At 53.8% G+C, this 23,284-nt stretch overlaps 1 protein-coding gene across 3 annotated transcripts in view; it reads left to right on the plus strand.

The window, feature by feature from the left end:
• The first annotated feature begins 6,479 nt into the window (after positions 1–6,479).
• Unc93a (unc-93 homolog A) overlaps positions 6,480–23,284 on the plus strand; it is a 28,482-nt gene continuing 11,677 nt past the window's right edge. Inside the window, exons 1-5 of one of the 3 annotated variants that reach the window (XM_047558797.1) lie at positions 6,480–6,575; positions 17,778–17,831; positions 18,098–18,263; positions 22,123–22,304; positions 22,691–22,920. In XM_047558797.1, the coding sequence (XP_047414753.1) occupies positions 18,177–18,263; positions 22,123–22,304; positions 22,691–22,920 (499 nt within the window). In that variant the 5' untranslated portion in view covers positions 6,480–6,575; positions 17,778–17,831; positions 18,098–18,176. Of the gene's footprint in view, positions 6,576–17,777; positions 17,832–18,097; positions 18,264–22,122; positions 22,305–22,690; positions 22,921–23,284 lie in introns of those variants that run through there. The other 2 variants (XM_047558796.1, XM_047558798.1) reach the window with 2 other exon arrangements.

Here is a 23,284-nt window from a genome sequence, read left to right on the forward strand (position 1 = left end):
CTGGTGGGCGGAGCACTCTCTGCTTCCTGTTTGCCAAGATGCTTTCCTCCCTCATGCCTTTCCTCCACAATGTCCTGCCTCTTCTCAGGTCCAGAGGAATGGAGCCAGCTGTCTACGGACTGAGACCTCTGAAACCATGAGCCCCAAACCAACTTTCCTCCTCTGCGTTGCTCCTGTCCGGTCTTTTGGTCACTGTGATGGAAAGTTGTCTGGTACGTGCCTTTCCTCCTAGTTAGTCTACATCCATCTACTGCAGCGAAGGAGCAGTGGGGACGCTCTCCCTCACCTGTATACCTGCTGCTCGTGGCTGTGATCGGTGAAGATGTGATCTCCCACCGGAGGGAGTACACATTGCCTGCCCTATGAACATTTTAGTCACATTTTAGCTATCTTTAACATTTTAGCTATCTTTCTTTTTCTTTTCTTTTTGGAACTGGGGATTGAACCTGGAGGTACTCAAACACTGAGCCATGTCCTGAGCTCATTTTATATTTTACTTAGAGACAGGGTCTTACTTCGTGCCTTACTAAATTGCTGTGGCTGGCTTTGAACTCACAATCTTCCTTCCTCAGCCTCCTGAGCACCTGGAATTATAAAAATGCTATCTTTCATCCACCAGTTAAAATTATAAGAAGTTGACTTCATTCCAACACCTAGAAGGTAAATTTTGGCCATCAACTGAACTTTGACATACATTCCAGGTCTCTGTAACTCTGGGCTCATATTAATTAATATCAAATTAATGTATAAATCCACATAATCCCAGTTAAAATATTATCAGGCTTTTTTAGCATAAAATCATATAACTTAAATAATGAAACATTAGGAATATCTTAAATACCTGTGCATGCTAGCTCAGTTACTACTATCTGCTAATTTTTAGGAAGAAAAATTGTAGTCCAATAAATGTCAGGCACTGTAGCAGGCAGATGCTTTGCCATGGAACCCTTCAGGATGCAGGACAAGCTCCTGACCCCACAGGTACTGTTGTGGAGGTCAGTGGTCACACGTGTGAAAAATAGGAAGTCCAGTGGTCCATTTTCAGAACACAGTACTTAGACTTAAAAGTAAAACTGGGATGTAACAAGGCAGCCAGAGGGAAATAGAGCGAAGGGAAGGTCCCCAAGAGCCCCGCAGCCTATGGAGGTGGCAGATCCAAAGTCCATGCACCCAGCGGTGCTGACAAACAGGAGGGGGCAAGGGGTGGCCTGATGGAGCCTCTCTGTTGAGAAGCAGTAACTTAGGTAAGCATGTAGGAATGCAGGCCCCCGAGAAGCACAGGAGAACAAAGGGAGGGGGACAACAGGGACGCTTCTTTAAATAGCCCAACAGAGGCAGCGAAGCCCAGGCGACTCATCAGCGAGGAACTGGGGACCCTGCGCTCTGGGGATAAGTCCTGGTTGCGCCTCCTCTGGGTGCTCCTCTCCCCGAGATGCCCGGTCTGTCAAGACCACCGTCAGAGCACAGCCTCACCGTTTGATGCCTGCGTCCACCCCTGGGATCTGGACGGCTGAGGTGTGTCTCAGCTGGTCAGTGGTCTGCTCATCCTCAGCCCCGTCCAGCTCAGTCCCCTCCCAGACACTGGGAAAGACCACCGGGGAGCGGGCAGGCAGAGCCCAGGCTGGTCAGCTGAGGCCTGGGCAAGGGGCACTTTTTGGAATTCCAGCGTCACTCTGCCTTGAAGGGCCTCCGGGTAGCTGCCGAATGGCCCTGGAGGGCGAAGCCCGCTCTGCCCTCCTGCGGGGAGGCGGGAGACAAGGGGAGCAGCGCCAGCCAGTTGCTCACTGGGAAGACCAACTAGGGCACAGTCGAGGCTGGCTTCTCCCTGGGTCCCACAGTCGGGGCACTGTCCCCGTGGACGCCGGCCTGGCAGCACTTCCCCACTCCAGGACTAGCAGGGTCTCGGCATTTTAACCCACCTCGGCCACACGAGGTTAAAGAAAGGAGGTGAGGGAGCTTGGCGGGGTGCAGGTGGGTCTCAGGGTCCCGGGGTGCAGGTGGGTCTCAGGGTCCCGGCCACGCCCCTTCTGGGTCTCTGTCCTCCCTTTCCCCTTCTGTTGCCCTTCTGCCTGGGGGGCTTCCTTCCCTCCGCTCACAGGTGTCCCCCTGGGACTGTCCCAAGGAACTTCTGCACACTCGTCTCCACCCAGGCTGCTTCCCAAGCACTTCTGGAAAACTGGTCAACCAGGGCAATGAGAGGGGCATGTCCCCTGAGACACGCAGAATCGTCACAGAGCTCCTGCGTGGCCTGCCGCGAGGGGGCGGAACACGGGAGCCCAGGAGTCCTGAGGACTTCCACATGTCGGGGGGGTCAGGAGATTCACATCAGGGTGACATTGCGAAAGTGAAACTGACAGAGCTGTGGCCCCCACGTGAACTGGGCAGGGCTCCTGGTGCAGAGAACGAGCCTGGGGCTGTGACCCCCACCTGAGGGCACGGGAGCAGGCGGAGCGGGTAGCCCACAGGCCTGTCCACCAGGCTGACCGGTCTGCGTGCCCGCTTCTGCCTCCTGTCTCACGGCCCCTCCTCAGCCCTCCGGTCCGGCCTCTCCTTGGAGGATTTGCTTAGTTTCAGATGTTCCGGAGATCCTGCTGGAGAGCAAGGGCCACTGTGGAGCAGAGCTGAGGCCACCACCCCGGCCTCGGTTCCAGTTCTGTGGCCACACCAGCGAGGTTCCAGATGTGCTGCTCAGGGGAGCAGGCCTGAGCGTGTCAGCAGGAACAGAAAAAGGGAGCCCGCGGTCCTCAGAGGGGAGAGACCGTGCATCTCTTGCACTCCTGTTTTGTTGAGGTCCTAAGAAGTTTCCAGAGTTCTGCCCAGGTTCCTTTCTTTTTTTTTTTTTTCTCATCTATGTACTTCTTTATTTGAAATTTTAAAATGTTTTTAATTTTAAAATATTAAATATTTTTAATAATATAAACCAAATTTTATGAACCATTATTTTAAAGGAAGTAAAAGATGCAGAAACGGACTTGGATTATTCCTATGTCTGATGCTAGGGGTTCCTCTGGATGAGGCATAGACTTGCCCATTTTAACAGGAGCACAGAATACGAGGAGAGTGCGGTGGGTCAGGGAGGTCTCAGTGTCTAGTACCTTGGAGAACAAAATAAAAAGGACTGACAAATTACTTAATGGAGAAGGAAGGCCAAAACCAAGGGTTTTATTATTTGCAAGGACCCGCATGTTTGAACATGGCGAGGGCACTGCAAAGCCCTAAACGTAAGTTAAGAATTGCTTTTTTTTCACCTCCATCTCGATCAGTCTGAGACATTACATTGTTCTCTCCTGGGGCTGATGAGAGGAAACTGAAGCACAATAGGGCACAAATGTCCCAGATGGGACGCCATCACAGGAATAAGGTCGTACGCCCTCGCTCTTCAGTTCATGGAGATTGTATGAGTCCTGAATATACTGACTTATACTTTTGACAGACAGCAGAACTGCCTTGGATTTCCAAGTCCCCCTGAGCACAGTAAAGGACGGAGGCCACGCTGGGTCACATTGGCCCATGATGACCAGTTCTAATCATCACATCTCCCTGAGCTTTGCAATCTGGTCTATGCGAGGGGCATAAAATCTCCCTCCTTCAGGGAAAGTTGTGTTCTCCTTATCAGCAGGGAGAAGGCAGGGAGATGTGGGGACCTGCATTTCCCCTGCAGATAATAGGTTATTTGCTGAGGAATGTGACATAGCTTGTTGACTGAAGCCAGGCAGAGCCGCAGGGTAATCGCTTTTTAAAAAGAAAGCATGTGGGGGTCAGCATTCAGGCCCAGTTTATAGAACTACTTAACCTCACCTTCCCACTGCCCGTGTCTGTTACCTATCAAGAGGTAGAACCTTTCAAACCTTCACAGGTTAGAACCTTTGAAAATTAAGCGTCTTTTGCCTTCAAAGCTGTCTGAATGAAACCCATTTTCCTACCAACTTGCCTCTGCACACTTCCTCTCAGGTGATGTTAGAGCCGCCCAGCAGCACAGGCATTGGATTATTCAATAAATTCTGTTCATGCAAAAGACTAGCCATCTGCAAAAAACCAGAGCTTGCTCCGAACTCTATTGCATTTACCAACACAAATTCCAAGTTGATCAAAGATATAAATGTTTCTTAAAATTACAACCTAAGAGGCTGGGGATGTAATTCAATGCCTAGCATTCGGAACACGGCTTCACCCTCAACACTGAAAACAAAATCACAGCAGATATATACAAAAAGAGAAGATGATTGTTTTTTGTTTGTTTATTGCTTTTTTTTTTTTGAGCAAGCATCTTGCTAGGCTTCGTTAGCTGCCCTGGAACTCACAATCCTCCAGCCTCTGCCTGTAGCTGGGACTGCAGGTGTGTGTCACCATGCTGGCCTGAAAGGAATTTGACTTTTATTTATTTATTTACTTCAGTATCTGGGATTAAACCCAGAGCCATGCCAGTACATGCCAGGCAAGTGATCCAGCATGGTGCCACATTCCCAGACCTGGAAAGAAAATTTTTAAAAAATTAGTTTTATGTGTTCTAATTAGTTTCACATGGCAATAGACTGCATTTATACATTTTGATAGATCATACATAAATGGAGTGTAATCTCTCACTTTTCTGACTGTACATGTAGCAGGATCACGTCGGTCATGAGTCATACGAGTACAGGAGGTCACAATGTCTGTTTCACTCTATGTCTGGAGTGGTTTTTCTAAGCAGGACAAATGATATGCTGTTACACGTTTAATAAATCAGCTTAAAACTCTGTACATGGCAATAAATGCTGTCAGAAAAAGGAAACGGCCGGTTTCTTAACAAGCCACAGCATTTAGGGAAGATTCAACAAAATAGTAAGTGAAGGACCTTGAAAGCCACTGACAGGAAAAGAAAATACAAGTGACTCATACATAGGAATGGATGCTCGGTCTGGCCTGTACCTAAGGACACGTGAAGTAAAGCAACCAGCGACCTCTGCCACCTGGGGAATGGCTGGGCTGAAGCTGCGGCTGGCGGGAGCCACCCTGCTGGGCCAGTTGGCCTGGTGTAGTCAGCGTGACCTTTCAGAGGACAACTGGCGAAGTGAGCTCTAACACAGGAGTACTCCTACACATTTCTTCTGTGGCACCCTGTGCTTTGAAAACATGCATATTTTATCTGCTCAAGTTTTGTTTAATATGCAGAAAACAATTTATCTGCTGATAGGAGAGGGCGGTACCAGGTAAATTGTTACTTCTGTACAGCCGATTTCCACACGGCCCTTACTAGGAGGCCAATCTGCCTCTAATCAAGTGGACATGTGGCCAAGACTCTTCCTAAATTAAAACTGTGAATACCAGGGTAAAACATGCAGCATAATCCATTGGTATCAAAGACTCTGCACCTGAGTTAAGACAGATACGACATGGAGACAGAGACAGGGGAGTGCCAGGGAGCACGGTCTTGGCACAAAGACTCTGCACCTGAGTTAAGACAGACATGACATGGAGACAGAGACAGGGAAGTGCCAGGGAGCACGGTCTTGGCACAAAGACTCTGCACCTGAGTTAAGACAGATACAACATGGAGACAGAGACAGGGAAGTGCCAGGGAGCACGGTCTTGGCACAAAGACTCTGCACCTGAGTTAAGACAGACGCGACATGGAGACAGACACAGGGAAGTGCCAGGGAGCACGGTCTTGGCACAAAGACTCTGCACCTGAGTTAAGACAGATACAACATGGAGACAGAGACAGGGAAGTGCCAGGGAGCACGGTCTTGGCACAAAGACTCTGCACCTGAGTTAAGACAGACGCGACATGGAGACAGACACAGGGAAGTGCCAGGGAGCACGGTCTTGGCACAAAGACTCTGCACCTGAGTTAAGACAGACGCAACATGGAGACAGACACGACATGGAGACAGACACAGGGAAGTGCCAGGGAGCACGGTGTTGGCACGTCCCCTCAGTAACCCAGAAGGGTCCAAGCTCTTCCCAGGCCTTCCACAGGCCTCTGTGACCAACCTGCTGTGAACGTGCTGGTCATTAACTCAGACGGACTTCACTGCCTCTCTCCACAGCATCAGGACTGACTGAATAACAGTAACTTCTCAGCTGTGCCTCTTTCATCTGTGGCACTTCACTGAATGCTTGTGGGTCACCTGGTGTCATAAGCCACAATCACAGGCTCATTTATTCCAACCTTAATTTCTAACATCTGTAACCCTCAAGTCACACATCACAATTTTCAAAATTTTATGTACGTGTGTTACAGAAGGCGGAGGAAGGGTTAAGGCAGCCCCAGGGGCTCAGGAGGCTGAGCAGAGAGCAAAGGTGCAGAGCAGATACGGATGCCAAGGGTCACTGTGGGTTGTCAGATAAGATCAGGAACTGGCCAAAGAACTCGTCCAGGGTGCACAACTATTAAAGCACAGGAATTTATTCCAGGATAAGGTCCAAAAGGACAGCTGTTTCACAACTGTCAGCTTGGAGTGTTAGCTTGGATTGGGACTCCCGTGATAATCCTGGCAGGAGAAACCATGCTGTGTTGAATGAAGCCTGGAACAGGGATTCAGCATATGTCACTGTGGTGATCTTCCTGGACCAGGCTTACAACAAGTTACCAGGTGAGGGGGTTGAGGGTCAGCGTGTCCCGTCTCAGGGGAATCCTATGTTTATGGGCCTCCAGGGAGGAGGTTGCTTCATTTGGGGGTCTGGTGTGTTTGCTGGTGTGTTTGATAAGCTCGTGGGCCTGGTCTTTTCTCTGTGAGTTTGATACGCCCCACATCTATGTGCTTCTGATTAATTCAATAAGTTCACAGGTGGTTGTTCTTATTAGCACCATTAATTTATTTATCGGCTTGTGCTTTGTGGCTGTGCAGGCAGATGGTGATTTACTTGTAGAAATGTGGAGTCATTCCACCTCAACCCTTAAACTCAGAATGGAGTAGCTTATGGCTAACAGCTGCTTTACAAAATGGAGGAACAAAGGAGCTAGGCACACCTGGGATATGCTGTTCTACACCATGGAGTCACTCAGGGCAGGCACAGCCTGAGAGCTGCTGTTCTACACCATGGAGTCACTAGGGCAGGCACAGCCTGAGAGCTGCTGTTCTGCACACCATGGAGTCACTAGGGCAGGCTCAGCCTGAGAGCTGCTGTTCTGCACCATGGAGTCACTCAGGGCAGCCACAGCCTGAGAGCTGCTGTTCTACACCATGGAGTCACTCAGGGCAGGCACAGCCTGAGAACTGCTGTTCTGCACACCATGGAGTCACTAGGGCAGGCACAGCCTGGGATATTCTGTTCTACACCATGGAGTCACTCAGGGCAGGCACAGCCTGAGAGCTGCTGTTCTACACCATGGAGTCACTCAGGGCAGCCACAGCCTGAGAGCTGCTGTTCTACACCATGGAGTCACTAGGGCAGGCACAGCCTGAGAGCTGCTATTCTACACCATGGAGTCACTCAAGTCAGGCACAGCCTGAGAGCTGCTGTTCTACACCATGGAGTCACTCAGGGCAGCCACAGCCTGAGAGCTGCTGTTCTACACACCATGGAGTCACTCAGGGCAGGCACAGCCTGAGAGCTGCTGTTCTATACCATGGAGTCACTAGGGCAGGCACAGCCTGAGAGCTGCTGTTCTACACCATGGAGTCACTAAGGGCGGGCACAGCCTGAGAGCTGCTGTTCTACACCATGGAGTCACTCAGGGCAGGCACAGCCTGAGAGCTGCTGTTCTACACCATGGAGTCACTCAAGTCAGGCACAGCCTGAGAGCTGCTGTTCTGCACATCATGGAGTCACTCAGGGCAGGCACAGCCTGAGAGCTGCTGTTCTACACCATGGAGTCACTCAAGTCAGGCACAGCCTGAGAGCTGCTGTTCTGCACACCATGGAGTCACTCAGGGCAGGCTCAACCTGAGAGTTGCTGTTCTACACACCATGGAGTCACTAGGGCAGGCACAGCCTGAGAGCTGCTGTTCTGCACACCATGGAGTCACTAGGGCAGGCTCAGCCTGAGAGCTGCTGTTCTACACCATGGAGTCACTCAGGGCAGGCACAGCCTGAGAGCTGCTGTTCTATACCATGGAGTCACTAGGGCAGGCACAGCCTGAGAGCTGCTGTTCTGCACACCATGGAGTCACTCAGGGCAGGCACAGCCTGAGAGCTGCTGTTCTACACACCATGGAGTCACTCAGGGCAGGCACAGCCTGAGAGCTGCTGTTCTACACCATGGAGTCACTCAGGGCAGGCACAGCCTGAGAGCTGCTGTTCTGCACCATGGAGTCACTAAGGGCAGGCACAGCCTGAGAGCTGCTGTTCTACACACCATTGAGTCACTCAGGGCAGGCACAGCCTGAGAGCTGCTGTTCTATACCATGGAGTCACTAGGGCAGGCACAGCCTGAGAGCTGCTGTTCTGCACACCATGGAGTCACTCAGGGCAGGCACAGCCTGAGAGCTGCTGTTCTACACACCATGGAGTCACTCAGGGCAGGCTCAGCCTGAGAGCTGCTGTTCTACACCATGGAGTCACTAGGGCAGGCACAGCCTGAGAGCTTCTGTTCTGCACACCATGGAGTCACTAGGGCAGGCTCAGCCTGAGAGCCTGTGTTCTGTATGCCATGCTGTCTCTCATTGTGGGCAGGATGTGGGCTCCTCAACCTGCTCACTTCTCCAGTCCCTTTCTGACCCTCCCACCCCAGCCTCCACAGTGCCCTCCACCCACCCTGCTGATGTGCTTCCTGCCCTCCTGAGCTGGACCTCTGCAGCCCCTCAGCTCTCACTGCCCTCTCTGCTGCGGCTCCGTCTCATCCTGCCCGCATCCCCGGGCTCTATGCAATGTTATTCTCACGGGCCCTGCTCCCACCGTCCACTCCGGCTCCTTCCAGCTGGCACAGTAGCCCCTCTACATGCTCTGTCAAGGTGTTTTGTACTGTGACACAAACCCTGTTAACCGTCTGTATCCGTCAGCTGTGAGCATGAGGCCAGGACCATGTCTGTTCGCAGCTTTGTGTCTTTGACCTGGCCCAGTTCCTAACGCACCGCTGGCACCTAATGAATACTCACTCCCAGAACCAATGACAGCACTCAGGGAAGCAGGTGTGGGTCTGCCAGGAGTTCCCATGGGAAAAGTCCAGTGGGGACAGGAGTTAGTGACCACAGCTCATGTCCAGCATCCCTGGTGGAATCCCAGCACAGCATCCTTGGTTCTAGGAAACTCTGAGCTACAAATAGGTGTTGCAGCAAACCAGATAGACCAGCTTCAGGTAAGGGGCAAGAATGGAGCTTCCAGTACAGTCAGTCTGGGTTGAACTCATGGGCTGTGCGGGTGAGATGCGTGTGATGGAATCTGAGTAGACCTCACTACTAGAATTCACCGCCAGTTACATAAAACACGGTTTCCACAGTATTCATTTGCTCCGAGATAGTCATAGTGCAAGTGATATCGTATTCGGATGTGAACATAGAGAATAAACTCACTGGACTGGAGCTCTCACTGGCCAGAGTGACATGAAGACAGAGCTGGCCTGGTGACTGTCCCTCCCTGCCTCGCAGACGGCCAGTGCTGAGAGAGGCAAGGGGGTCCCTCTGGCTCCCCAAGGAAGGAGCGTGGCTCTGGGACAGGGTTAGATCTTCCCCAGGCCCCTCTGTGTGACCTGTCCACAGGGAATGACCTTGGGAACCAGGTGCACATCCACATCTTCCCAAGAATGAACCTAATCTGGGCGGGCAGCCCCCACTCACCCTCATCTGCTTCCTTTGTCCCTAAGAAGCTGGACCTGGGAGGGAGTTGAGTCACTTTTGCTTAGGGGTGGAAATGGAAAAAAAAAGAAAAAGCTATTTTTGTTTTGTTTTGTTTTGTTTTTTTGGTCAAGGAAACACAGCAGCGTGTAGCAGGTAACCTGTCCAGTCAAGAATTATCCCTTAACGCCTACCAGTGGCCCTAGGTCTGAACTTCCTGTGACAGTGATATAAAGGCATAGAATGTCATCTCTGTCTTCAGCATAAAGAATCACCTTCCGGGTTGGGTGTGGTTGCGCACACCTGTAATCCCAGTGACTCAGGAGGTTGAAGCAGGAGGCTCACAAGTTCAAGGCCAGCCTCAGTTACTTAGTGAGAAGTGTCTCAAAAAAAAAATCTTTAACAGTGAACTCAGCCATATTCTTTTCTCTTGGCAAAACAAACCAGCAAATAAATTTATTCTCAAGAGGTTCCTGCTGAAGTTGAACTCACCATAATTGCTAAGAAAATACCAAGAGGAGGGCCAAGAGCAGCCCAGAGATACTCCTCTGAGTGGAGCCCAGGAGGACCTCCGCTGAGAGGAGGCCTGGAGGTCATTCTCTGAGCCGCACCCGGAGGACCGCTTGCCCTCCCCTGGAGCTGCCTCTTGAAGGCGTCTCAGCCGAGCAGAGGAGCGCGGGCAGCCACGCCGTGGACAGGGAGAGATGAAGACAAGGCTGGCTGCATTCACTTTGTACCGCAGGCAAGCAGGAGGCCCTCTGCTACCCTCGGACTCGTGCTGTGCACTCCTCTCAGCAGACAGGGGACTTCTGCTGCTGGTGTAGAGAAAAGGCTCAAGCCCCTCCAGAGAAGACGCCAAACTGCTGTGTTGGGTGGGCGGCTACTTCTTCCCCACGGAAGAGGGCCTAGGGCCTTCCTGGGGTGTCCCCTGGAGTCCTACACAGGAACAGAGGGGCCAGGAGATGGACTGTGTTAGGGACAGTCCTACTTGGATGGGAGTGTCCACTTTGCCTTAGACCTCTCGGGCAGGGCAGGCATGATTCAGAGGGTGACCTAGAGTCTAGAGTCAGGGAAGTCTCCATCCATCGGCTAGTGAGGAAGGGGTTTCCTCTGGGTCTTGCCGGTTTCAGGGGGTCCAACGCTCTAGTTCCCACCAGCCAACCATGAGACAAGGGATGGGACATGGAAGGCCTGGGTCTGGCCTCATCCCAAGGGGTCGCCCGTGCGTCCACTGGGGACGGGAGAAAGTGCGCACAGGGGGCCTTGCTGGGCCGCATGGGGAGGCCATTCCTTGAGTGAGCCCTTTCCTAGAACACAGAAGTGGGAGCAAGCCTGGGAAATAAGAGGTTGGGAGATCTCACCGGCCCACTGTTTCCTGGAGCAAGACGTCGACCTTGTCAGTGCACACAACACACCTCGCGGCGCACGTTCAGAGACAGCAGCTTGCTCGAGTATTGATTTTCTTGCTCCCCAAATGTCAGTAGAAGTGGGCCCCATACATGAAAGTGAGGGGTGGGGTGGGGTCAGGCATGCTGGAGGCTTGCCAGGAGGTGACTGGGGCAGCGAACACAGCCCTGAACTTTGCTTCCTCCCCCCTCCCTACCCTGCACTCCGGGCAGCGAGAGAGTGCTGTGGAAAGTGCCAGAAATGAGATGCACACCCACGCTTGCACACACACGCGTGCACACACACACACGTGCACACACACACCTTGGCCTTCGTTCATTGCTGGTGGGTTTGCTGAATCAGTCTAGGTAACTAACGTTGAAAGGGAGATGATACCCTCCCAGCTACTGAAAGAGGTTGGTCACGATGAAGAACTTCCCAAAGAAGTGTCCAAAAAAGGTGCAGGAGGGACAGTCATTTAAAACTTGATGAATCAATGGATTGTTTCAGCAAATGATGTCACAGACTCAGACTCTCACAGAAGGTTTGTTGCTCTGGGAACCGGAAGCTCACTGATGCAGATCGTCTGTGTCCTGCACTAACGTCAATGAGCACCTGCCACATTCCAGGGAGTGCGGGCTCAGGGCAGCACACGTAAGTCCCAGGCCACCTTGCCGCCGACTCAGACACCTGGGATCTTTACCCTCCCTGGCCTGAGGTCCTGCAGAGGGACCTCCCTGAAGCATTGCAGACGGGGTGAGATTCCAAGAAAGAGCACAGGCACTTCCGAATGCTCAGAGAGCTTCCAGGGGAGCCCGGAAGCACCATGCTGTGAACCTGTTTTTAACTTTATGTAACATTCCTTTCCACGGCCTGAAGAGTCTATGAGCGCCCCAGAGACGACAGCAGTGGATGACACAGAGCAGGCGCTCAATGAAGACCTGACAAATCCACCAGTCCAGACGGTCAGAGCCACAGAGGAGTCCAGCGTGGAGGCTCTGGGGGAAAGGTGTTGGAGACAACTTGGAAACCCTTGGCCGGCTGGGGGTGGGACCCGAGAGGAGGAGCTGCAGTGGCAAGGCCGAGTCCTCCCTGGCCCCTGAGTCCTTGCTGCCCTTCTGTGCCTCACAGAGTAGAGCTCACTCTGCCCAGTGAGGAGGTCTGAGGCTCTTGGGCCTGGGAACACCTAAGTCAAGGCCATGTCACCTCCGGAGGAGAGCACGGGCTCTGGGGATTTCGCCTGGACTGTGCTGCACCCTGAGTGCTCAGAGGCCGGTGGGCCTGGGGGCACTGCCCGACTCAGAGGTCAGAGAGCATCGGGGCCTGCGGCTGGTGTGACCCAGGCCTGAAGGCAAGCCCTCCCCAGCTTGCAAGCCAGAACCCCCTCTCTTGTGAGTCACAATCCTCCTGGTTCTTGGGCACACGTCAGCCTGACCTTCTCTGCAGCTGACCTCCCCTTCCCCGGGCCCAGGGAGTGGAACGGAAGGGTGCCCCTAGGGAGGGCAGCTGGTAGCAGCCTGGAAGCCCTGCAGGTTCAGGTTGAGGGCAGGGCCCCCAGCTTGCTTTTGTCACGGGCCACCCAGTGTCTAGGACACAGAATTCAGGACCTGTTGGCTAAATGTGCAGCCCCATCTGCCCAGTTCTCTGCAGGGGCTTGTCCAGGGTCCCAGTCTCCTTTCCAGCTTCTCGAAACAGGCCAGGTCAAAAGGCGTTGCCCGTCCAGAGGGGAAGCTGGCCTGAGTCCCAGGTAGTACTGAACGGAGTCTCACAGCTGTGGCACCCCATGCCCCAAAGGCACGGGGAACTAGGCCAGCAAGCAGAAGAGCAGGGACGGCCCCGCCCACCTGCAGCCTGGGCGGCTCCAATCTGTTCCCAAGTGCTGAGGAAAGCCAGCGCAGAATCCGGGTAATCAGAAGTGAGTCAGTGCTTTTCTGTAGACTTTAGAGTTCTCTGTAAGAGAATTTCTTTATAAAAATATCTTCTCCTTAGTATTTTGTATTCTTTTTAAGGTTAGATGCTCTTCTTACAAGTTGAGAAATCGCATACAGGTACAACCAATAGTCCACACGCCCCTCTCCTCCACAGATCCTGTCCAGAGGAGAGTGACGTGATTTGCTTAGAGTCTACTTAGATTCTCTGTATGCAGGTGTATGCACACACACACATTGTGCACTCACACACGTACTCCACACACAGTGTGTCTACAATTAGTATATCACATGTGTGTGCATGTACATATCTAATAACAACACGTTCATTTACATTATGCACATGGTTTTTCGTGGAAATGAGCTGCTCTTCTATTTTATGTAGTAGAAGCCTTCCTAGAACTTCTGCCCTTAGTCACATTAAGTCCTTTTCCACACTACCTCTCTGCAACTGCCCGAACCTGCCCCACGGACAGTCCTGGGCTTCCAGTCCAAGTGTGCTCAACAGAGCCGCGCTTCACAAACAGGCCTGGCCACCTGCGGACACAGGCAGGTCTCCACGCATGTCTGAGGAGAGCCAGTCATTCCAGTGGTGACAGGCTCAAACCCGGAAGCCTCCTCACTGACCCCTCCAAGACTCAAGGAGCAGAGCACCTGGAGAGCCCGGGGAAGGGGCCACACGGCCAGGTAAGCAGCGCAGGGCACAGCACCCAGTGTGCAAACAGAGCCTAAGGCTAACGGTGCTCGTGCTTCCAGGGAGCCAAGCACTGGATCATCTTTGGAGCTTCACCAACTGAACATCACCAAGTGTTGATGGAAAACTCACACGGTCCCCTCTCCCGTCCCCTGCCTAGGCACCATGACAGATAGGTAGCAGCCCTCGGCTGAGCCCCAACTCCAGCTCCCTGCCAGTCGACTGCACCTTATTCAACAAAGAACCCTGCTCCCGTCGGCCGGCAGGAGCCCTGCTTTGCAGAACGGGGTGTTCGGTTCCTGCTGGTAGGAAGGCTGTCCGGATGGGGACCTGCAGGCAGGGCAGCTTTCTGTGGCTGGGAATTGTTCTGCCCACTGTAGGGATGGGTGTGTGCGTGCGCGTGTGCACGCGTGTCCAGGCCCACCCGGGTCATGTCACCTCTTCTGTTCTGGGTCTAGCACGTTCCTCCCTCTTGATTGTTTTGGTTTCTCGGCTCACTTGTCTCTCGTCTGCTCCCTCCACTGGAATTCAGTCCCACGAGGACGGGCCCTGGCCAACCTTGGGGTGTCCCAGAACCTGCAGCACTGCCTGGCACAGGGCAGCCCCCGGAATACTGGTGGGTTCTGCAGGAGTGGGTTCTATGTCTCGGGCAGCGGAAGACCCACTGGAGAGGGACAGGAGCGATGCGCAGGGAGGGCAGAGTATGTGCGCATCCTAAACAGGGCCTTCCCCTCCGAGGGAAGCAGGTAAGGACTTCTGAACGCTGGCTCCCTGGGTGCTGCTGCTGCACTGGAAGAGAGGAGGGCAGTGATGGCTGCGGACGCCACCTGTCCACTCTGGAACAGAACCGGGCACCCCAGCCAGACCAGACGCTGTGTTCAGGGGCCGGGCAGTCTGGTTGGCTGGATAGTGTGGGCTCGAATGTCCCCAGTGGAAGTGTGAGCTAAGGACCTATTGGAGAAAAGAGGCCCTGGAACCCCAGAAAAGAAAGCTCTGAGGTCCTGGGGGCAGGAGCCACTCCTACGAGTGGAGAGGGCCAGCAGCTCTGGTTCTTGTCCCGGGCTGTCCCTGCCCTCTGCCAGGATGTGGAATTCACTGAGGGGCCTCAGAGGCCGACAGGCCCTTCTCGTCCCAAACCCCTTCCCAGGTTGGAGACTCTGCCTACTGAGGACAAATGCTGGTCCAGTGAGCCGCCGTCCACTCAGGGGTGTCTGTCCAGCTGGGTGCCAGCTGTCACGGTCACGCATGCTGATGTGGGTCCAGCTGGGCACCAGTCTGTCCTGGGATTGTGGGCACTCTGGAATGATAGTAAGAGAAAAGCTTCCTTCTCACCCGGCTGTGCTGCACAAATGGCTCCCCCAGGGGACGCTCGGCCCTGAGTGCAGCCCTCTGGAGTGCGACCGGCTCCTGGGGAGACAGCCTGGCTGGACAGGGCTCGCGTGTGTCACCTGCTGGTCAGAGTGCAGATGAGCAGCAGGGGACGCGCCCACCTACTTGGAGCCACTTTCGGATTTCAGATGCCAAATCAGGAAAACCACGCTGATTTGCTTGTGCGCGCCCTCCCCAGAGGAACAGGTCCGCGCTGGACGGCCCTGAAATCCAGAGCCCTCGGCGCTGCTCCGCGGAAGCTTGCTGAAGGTGCATTTGGCCGCCGGTGGTGGCAAACAGTGGCACCTAGCGGTAAAGAGGAGGATTAAACCCCCGAGAATCAGAGGCAAGTGTAGAAAGCAAGTTTTTCTTTTTTAACAAAGAAACACAGAGCACAGACGGATAGCCCGAGGAAAGTCAGGGCCGGAGTTGGTTGACCGTGGGGGTGCATCTTGCCCCTTTATAGAACTAGATTTTCTGCCCCCCACCTCCTCTTTCCATTAGCTCACGTGCCTTCAGGGAGGCAGGACAAGGGCAGCCAGCGGGGAATCATTAGCAGCTCCTTGTGCGGAAAGTGCAGGTGGACTTCCGGAGGTGTTAGCAGCTTTGAGGGCAGTGGATCCCAAGGTTCGCTTTAGCAACCCATTTGCTTTCTTTTTGATGGGCTACCTGTTCTTTGTCCCAGTCTCACGGTCACCCCATCACCCAACATTCAAGGCCTCCGATGTTCTTTCTGACATTGGAACTTCCCCTGGATGCTAATTCCAAAGAGGGAGATGAGCGTTGGTACCTTTGGGTCATCCGTGTCAAGCCTCTTTGGCCTTGTGTAGGGTGGCCCTGGTCCAGGTTCCCAGCTCCAGGACACACTCTGCCCACAGTGTTGGAGCAGCTCTAAAGCCAAGACGTCTTCTGGGCTCCCGGGTCTGCTGTTCTCCCCTCATCCAAGCTCATGTCTGCAGGGCTGCTTCTGTGGGTGAGGCCATTGTCAGGGTCTGGGAAGACTCAGGAAGCTTTTGGGCGAACATATCTAAACCTGCCCTGGACTTGGTGATCCGGGTGCTGGAGGCTTCGGTGGAAAGGAGCACCTTCTGCTAGTGACCGAGGCAGAAGGTAAAGACACTGCTCACTCTTAAATCCCTCCAAGCCTCCATAAAGCGGACTGAGGTGGGGGTGGTGAAAAGGCTGACGTCATCAAAGTATGATGTCAGAAGGGAGCACAGAGAGGGTGAGGCTTGCAAAGACGGAAAGAGACTGTCAAGGGGATTCTACACAGCGCGAAACGCGTCAGGAGCCAGGTGCTCTGTAGGGAGCTGGGGTGGCAGCTGCTGGAAAGTGTCCCAGCACCAGTGGCGAATCCAGAAGAGGGTTCTGGTAAATCCAAGCAGCCAAGGGAGAAGGAGCAGCAGATAGCAGAAGAAAACCTTAGAAGGTCATCCAATGCCAAAGGACAAGTGGTCTGTGCATAATTATACACAGGCCAGAGTTGAAGTCCACTGAAGTGTGTTGCCAAAAACTAAAAAGGAGGCCAAAGTTCACTAACTACAACAAAACTAATGTGGAAAGTCTGTGTTCATGAGGTGTTTCTATTTTTTCTGTACTAGGGCCTGAACCCAAGGGGCTTTACCACTGAGCCACAGCCCCAGCTCTTTCTAAAATCTTTTCTTTTTAAGACAGGTTCTCACTAAGTTGCTCAGAGCCTCGCTAGTTGCCGAGTCTGGCTTTGAACTGGTGGTCCTCCTGCCTCAGCTTCCTGAGCTGCTGGGATTACAGGTATACCACCATGCCCAGCTGTTGCAGGGACTTTCTGAAATGTTAGCTTCTTGAATTTCTGCAGCCTTCCTTTTCAAGGGAAGCTGAGGTTCAAGAAAGCATCATGGCCCACCTGAGACCCCCCAGGATGGGGATTAGGAGCTCATTTCCATGCTCAGGACCTCTTACTCACCATGCTGTTCTCGGTCTGCATGAGTAGGATTTCCATGTTTGGTCAACAAGTTTATTATTTTCATCAAACTTTTATTGTCATCCTACCAAGCCTCGAGCATCTTGTCCCCTTTACTGAGGGTCACACTTTTCAGATGGCATTGCCTGCTTCCCTCAGCAGTTGCCCCCACGTGTCCATGACCAACACTGAAAGGCTCAGTTCATAGATCCCTAGATGGAGGTGACCAGCGTCACAGCTTTAGAAGCTGCAAGCATCAAGCTTTACTAACAAAATAGTAGCGAAGGGACTTTTCTTGCTCCAGCTCTGAGGTCTGAGGCAGACCCACCCTCTCCCATTTAGTAACCACTGTTTAAATTTTAATTAACTAAATGAATTGCAGCTATAATGTCAGTTTCACAGTTCCACTCACTGTGGGTCAGGAGCTCAGTCACTGCCGGTGGCCCGTGATGGCTGACCCAGCCAGCACTGCCCCAGAGGTGTCATGCCCAATCCCTAACCAAAGCTCTGTGTGCTGTCACAACAGGTCTTAGATTTCTAATGGTGGTTACGATGGTGCTTACAGAGGACGTGGAACGGTGCCCACTAGGGTGCTCTGCGCGTCGTAAAGCATCCCACTCATCAGAGCTTTAACCTTTTCCAACAGGGTAAAATCATACAGCCTCTTCATGCTAAGACCTTGGCTGGGGGTGGGGGTCACCATATGACCTCCTTTTCAGAAGTTGAACTCTGTTCCTTGGGCTTAACGTTTATGCTTTGCTTTTTAGGACAGAAGAGGATTCCACATTCAGCACTGTTGACAGCTGCTTTTGATGTAGAAGGTATGGAAACATGGACGTATAATACAGGAAGTGCATCTCTCTGCCATAAGATCATACCTATCCAAAGTCATATGAAAAAGTACAGTCAGGTGCAGGCTGAGAAGAGCCTCCGTCATTGCCCCAGAAACAGAGGTTGAGGTGAATTGCGGAAGGTGAATGAGTAACACACCCTTGTGCTCCAGGGGCGGGTGGGACCACATTCATTAACTGGCAGCAGCCTGACGGCTTGCACACTCACAACAGGAGTGAGGACGGGCCTCCTCCAGGTTGCACTCTCCGCGCCCCTGGCTTCTTGCAGGGAGCCCCACCTTTGTGCACCCCTGCTGTGGACCCTGAGTCGGCACCATGGATAGAAGTCTGAGGAACGTCCTGGTGGTGTCCTTTGGATTCCTGCTCCTCTTCACAGCCTACGGAGGTCTGCAGAACCTGCAGGTAGGTGTGCCCCTTGCCACTTGGTCTTCACCTCTGAGCTGGTCCTGGCCTCCAGAATCACAGACGATGGGTAACACAATGGTATTTCTTTTGCCAATTCACGATAACAACTCTTCATCCCGTGCCCTCCAAATTCTCCAAAACATACTCTTTCTTTTCTTATATACAAAACCTCACATTTCCAAGGCCTGTACACTGTGTCTGACCCTTGAACAGCAGAGTCAGTTTCTCAAGATAGTGGTTTGAAAATCCACTTGGCCTTTGGTGGTCAAAAAGAGACACAAGAAAAACCATGAATTCTATGGCTCCATACCCTTGGCTTTGTGATCTGGGCAGAAACAAGAATTTATCAAACCTTGCTAGGTCTTATTCTATGCCTCCTTTAAGCAAAAGTGTGAACTGGGGCAAAACAGTCTTCCTTCTGAACTACTGAACTACTTCCTCCTGAGTCTATGAGTCCATGTAAACCCCAACCGTCTCCAGAAGGCTGTGGTGCTGGTCCCATGGACCTGAGGTTGGAGTCAACGTGATTTCAAATCTGATCTTTAACTGGCAATAAAACCTTCAGAGACTCCCACGGACTGGCAGGTGGCAGGGCCATTGTGGTCCCTGAGTGCACAGCTCGCTCAGTGTTGCACCTCGTGACCGGGGCTGTCATGCAACCAGACAGTTTGGGAGCTTCTGGTGATGAGCACAGTCTCCCATCATTTGTCAATCAGGTCAAGAAGTAGGCACCTACTGCATGCACAGTATTGAACCAGAAAAGCCCAGTGAGAGGCTCAGAATCAAGATGCAGCCTTCATGGGTACTTCTTGAGCAGCCTGACCCTGAAGGTTGTTGAAGAAGCTCAACTTCAGCCTTGAATTCTCAAGTGTGGGTTTCCTTTGCTCCGCTCTTCTGGGTTCTGTTTTCAATGAGGCTGTCTGAGCACGAGTGACAGCAGTGGCCACTCTCACATCCCAGTGGAAGGGAAGGGCCATCTCCTCTCTCACCACGGCAGGTCCCGACATTTGAAGTCCTCACTCTCCCAAGTGACTGCATGCACAGAACACCTGCTCTGTGTGGAGCCGAGGGGACCATGTTGGGTTGCTCAGCAGGCACTCTGGATGGGAACACAGTGAGGAGGGGACGGTCAGCCATGCTGCCCCTTTAGGAGGCTCTCACATGGAGGGCAGGATGGCTGTCCACAGCAGGCAGGATGGCCGGGGCTTGGCCATGCTGGCCAGAATTCTTAGGGTGCCATTGTGGACCTGGAAGCAGCTCAGCTGACTGACAGTAAATGGCTTCTGGACACTGGAGCTGGAAGAGGAGGTGGTGGGAGAACCTTGGACACTGTGGGTAGGGCCTCCCAGGACGTGTGGACAGCACTGCCAGAGTGATTGCGTCTTCCCCCGAGGCTGGCGACGTGAGAGAACCAGACCTCCAGCTCTGGCAGGACCGGAGGGCCAGGAGCAATCCCACCCACTTACCCTCCGCACCCCTGGCCCACCCCAACCCAGTCGTAATGTCTGCCCACTGACGCAGATGACTGCACAAAGGTGTTCCACCTGGGACAATCATCCCATCAGTCAGGATGGGCTGAAGCACAAAGGGTTTGCACACGTCACCAAGGAATGCAGTCACAGCCAGGTGCAGGACTCGCCTCCCTGTCTCCTTCCCACTCCTCGTCTGGTTGGCTTTGTTCTCTGGCTCCAGCAAAGCCACAGCACACCCAGTTCTCCTCCAAGCTTAGCAGCCCTGGCAGCGAAGGCCTTCCCCCAAGACGTCCCCCCTGTCTAGATTAGTTCATGTGTCTGCCCAAGACACGGGACACTCGTTCCCAGCACTTCCCATCATGTTGGACACTGTCCTGGCAACCGTTTTAGCTGCCGACCCCTATTCAGATCTCAACCTCAAGGCCAGGCCTCCCGCTGAGCTCTGCACCCCGTGGTTGAGGAAGGTGCCACTTTGCTGCTTGTGCCTGCTCACCCTTCTATCTGCAGCCAGCTGTCTACGAGGCCCAGGAGCAAGGACCATGGCCACTGGGCATTGCTACCCCCATGCCAAGGAAGCCCTCTTCCAAGGAGAAGTAAGGAAGCATTCATAGCCTAGTGTGGCTGTGCATGCCTGGAATCCCAGCTGCCTGCAGGTCAAGGCAGGTGAATCACAAGCTGGAGGCCAGCTTGGGCAACATGGCCAGATCCTGAGTCAAAACAAAGCAAGAGCTGGGGATGCTACTCAGTGGCAGAACACCCCTGACTCCATCCCTGGTACTCCACCCACCACACACAGGGCGAGGGAGAAATCAGAGCAAGTCACAGGACAGCCCTCTCTAGATGGTATTGGGGGAGGGTCTTCAAGACATCTGGGGAGGGGACAGCATAGAAAGCAGGGATCAGATGAAGCAGAGGGCCTGGGCAGCACTGACATGCCCAGCAAGCGACCGGTCACATCCAGGAACGTGGCAATGCTAGCTGGAGGGACAGTTTAGGAAGTGGAGGCTGCGGTCCTGCCCAGGATCCATGCAAGACACCTCTCTTGTTGGGGACCCAGGTGGGAAAGACTTTGAATAGCGTTCTGGGCTGGAATGTGTCTCCTCCAGATTCCACATGGAGGGGCCCAGCCTCCAGGACCTCAGGATGTGACTGTTTGGAGGCAGGGCTGTTAGAGAGGCCGCTGGGTAAAAACGAGGTCCTGACTGGTGTCTCCACAGGGAGAGATCAGGGAACCGACACACAGAGGCCACCTCAAAAGCACCGGGGGAAGACGGTGTCTGCAAGCCTGGGAGAGGCCCTGGGGTGACGAGGCCTGCCTGCCTCCCCCTTGGACTTCCAGCCTCCACAGCCTGAGAAGACAGATTCCCACCGCTTAAGTCACCTGGCCTTTGGGGTTTCGTGGGGTGACCAGAGTGGACTCACATTGGCACTGAAGGAGCCTGAAGATCTTAGGCTCGGGCTGAGCTCTGCTGTCCCCCTCGCTGGCCCTGTGTCTGACTGGACAAGGTGCTTCCTATCTCCTTCCTCGTCTCCCACCCAGAAGAAAAGATTCATCTCTTGGCCTTTGAAGGATCTTGAACACAGAAGCTCCTATTCCGGTGTCCGGACGCTGCCCACGTGGGTGCAGGCTGTCTGACCTCCCAAGGAACCGGCCCTTGGAGCCAGGAGTCCTGCTCCAGTGGAGGACTGCCGAGGAGGCGCCAGCTACCCTTCTCCATCCTCTGGCTCATCTCCTCCTCCTCTTCTTCCTCCCCTCCTCCTCTTCACCTTATCTTCACCTCCTCTTCCTCTCCCTCCTTCCTGTTGCCCTTTTTCTTCCTTCTCCTTGTCTTCCTCCCCTACCTCCTCCTCTCCCTCACCTCCTTCCTTTCCTCTTACAGGTGAAATAAGAGGAAAACTCCACTTTGCTGGATTTCTGTGACTGAGGAAACAGACACCACCCTGGGTTGCTTCTGCCAGTTCAGCTCTGTTTACCTTTGTGACCTCTGGTGGCTTCTTGCAGGAGCTGTGCCAGGCACAGCCTTGAAACTGGCACTGACAAGAGTGTTTGCTGTCACTGCTCAGCTCTACATGAGAATCGGAGGATGGCCTTCTGCCTCCATGCAGAGCAAGGCCTTCCAGCAGCTTCTTCTGCTCCTCCTCCCCAGCTCCGAGGCTGGCGGGTGTCCCCTCTCCACACTTACAGGGAGCTGGGTGCCTATCCCTGCTGTTGGAAGGCTGCTGGCCTTAGGCCACTTACCTGTAGTGTCCTTAGCACAAGAGGGCTTGTTGCTCGTGGTTGGGGACCTGAGGTGGCCTTGCGTGCACAGGTCCTGGGCACCCAGCACACCATTCCCCTGCGTCTTCCTCCCGCCCTCCTCTGACAGCCGGTCCTGTTTCCACAGAGCAGCCTCTACAGCGAGGAGGGCCTGGGGGTAGCGGCGCTCAGCACACTCTACGGCAGTGTCCTCCTGTCCTCCATGCTCCTCCCGCCCATCCTCATCAGGAGATTTGGCTGCAAGTGGACCATTGTCGGCTCCATGTGCTGCTACGTGACCTTCTCCCTGGGCAACTTCCACGCCAGCTGGTACCAGCCTCCAGCCCACCCCCTCTTGGGTTTGCAGGACCTGAGTTGGCACCTTGACTGTCATCTCTGCGCTGGTTCCCTTACTTTCTGGGGGAGGGCTGAGTGGCAGGCTCCTCCCCACTTTCCCACCAGGACTGCCTTGCCTTCCCCACTGGCTCCCTCCCTTGACCCCCAGTGCTGACCTCTCCCTGGGACCTGTCCACAGCCCTCAGCTTCACTTGCATGCCATGGGCTCTCGTGGGCCCAGTAATGACAGGGAGAACCTAATTCAGCTGGGGAGGGTGAGTCTCGGGAGGTGTGGCCAGGATATGACTGATGACCGGAAGCTGTTCCCTTGCCCCCGTCCAGGGCAGGGATGCAGGTGCCACTGGCTGGCTCTCTTGCAGGTACACCCTGATCCCCACCTCCATATTGCTGGGGCTAGGGGCTGCCCCCCTGTGGTCAGCGCAGAGCACCTACCTCACGGTCATGGGGAATGCACACGCACAGGAAGTGAGCAAGCTCGGCAGGGACGTGGTGAACCAGTACTTTGGCATCTTCTTTCTCATATTCCAGTCCTCTGGGGTGTGGGGCAACTTGATCTCCTCTCTGGTGTTGGGCCAGACTCCCACTCAAGGTAAGGGGAGGAGGGTGAGCAGTTTTCTGAGGAACAGGGCACCCCTGGTGACCTCGGGAGGGGCTGACAGCACACGTGTGCTTCCACTTGTTCCAGAGTCAGGTGGACCCTACTCCTGCTAGGACAGTCAGGTTCTGAAGATCCATCTCCACAGGGTGCGTCCTCCAGGGGACGTGGGTCCACGGGTCATGGCTTCCTTCTGGGGCTAAGAGCAGGTTGGCCTGATTATTTCCTTATGGAATTGATCCACTGAGCAGCTTTTCAAAGTTCTGTGCTCAACTCCTTCACAAAACGAGGGGCGCGCTCACGGTGGAGCCCTCCTCCGGCTGCCCTACGCGACCTTGCCCGGCCACGACGTGAACAG

This window comes from Sciurus carolinensis, chromosome 7, assembly GCF_902686445.1.
Source record: "Sciurus carolinensis chromosome 7, mSciCar1.2, whole genome shotgun sequence".
Taxonomy (NCBI): Eukaryota; Metazoa; Chordata; class Mammalia; order Rodentia; family Sciuridae; genus Sciurus; species Sciurus carolinensis.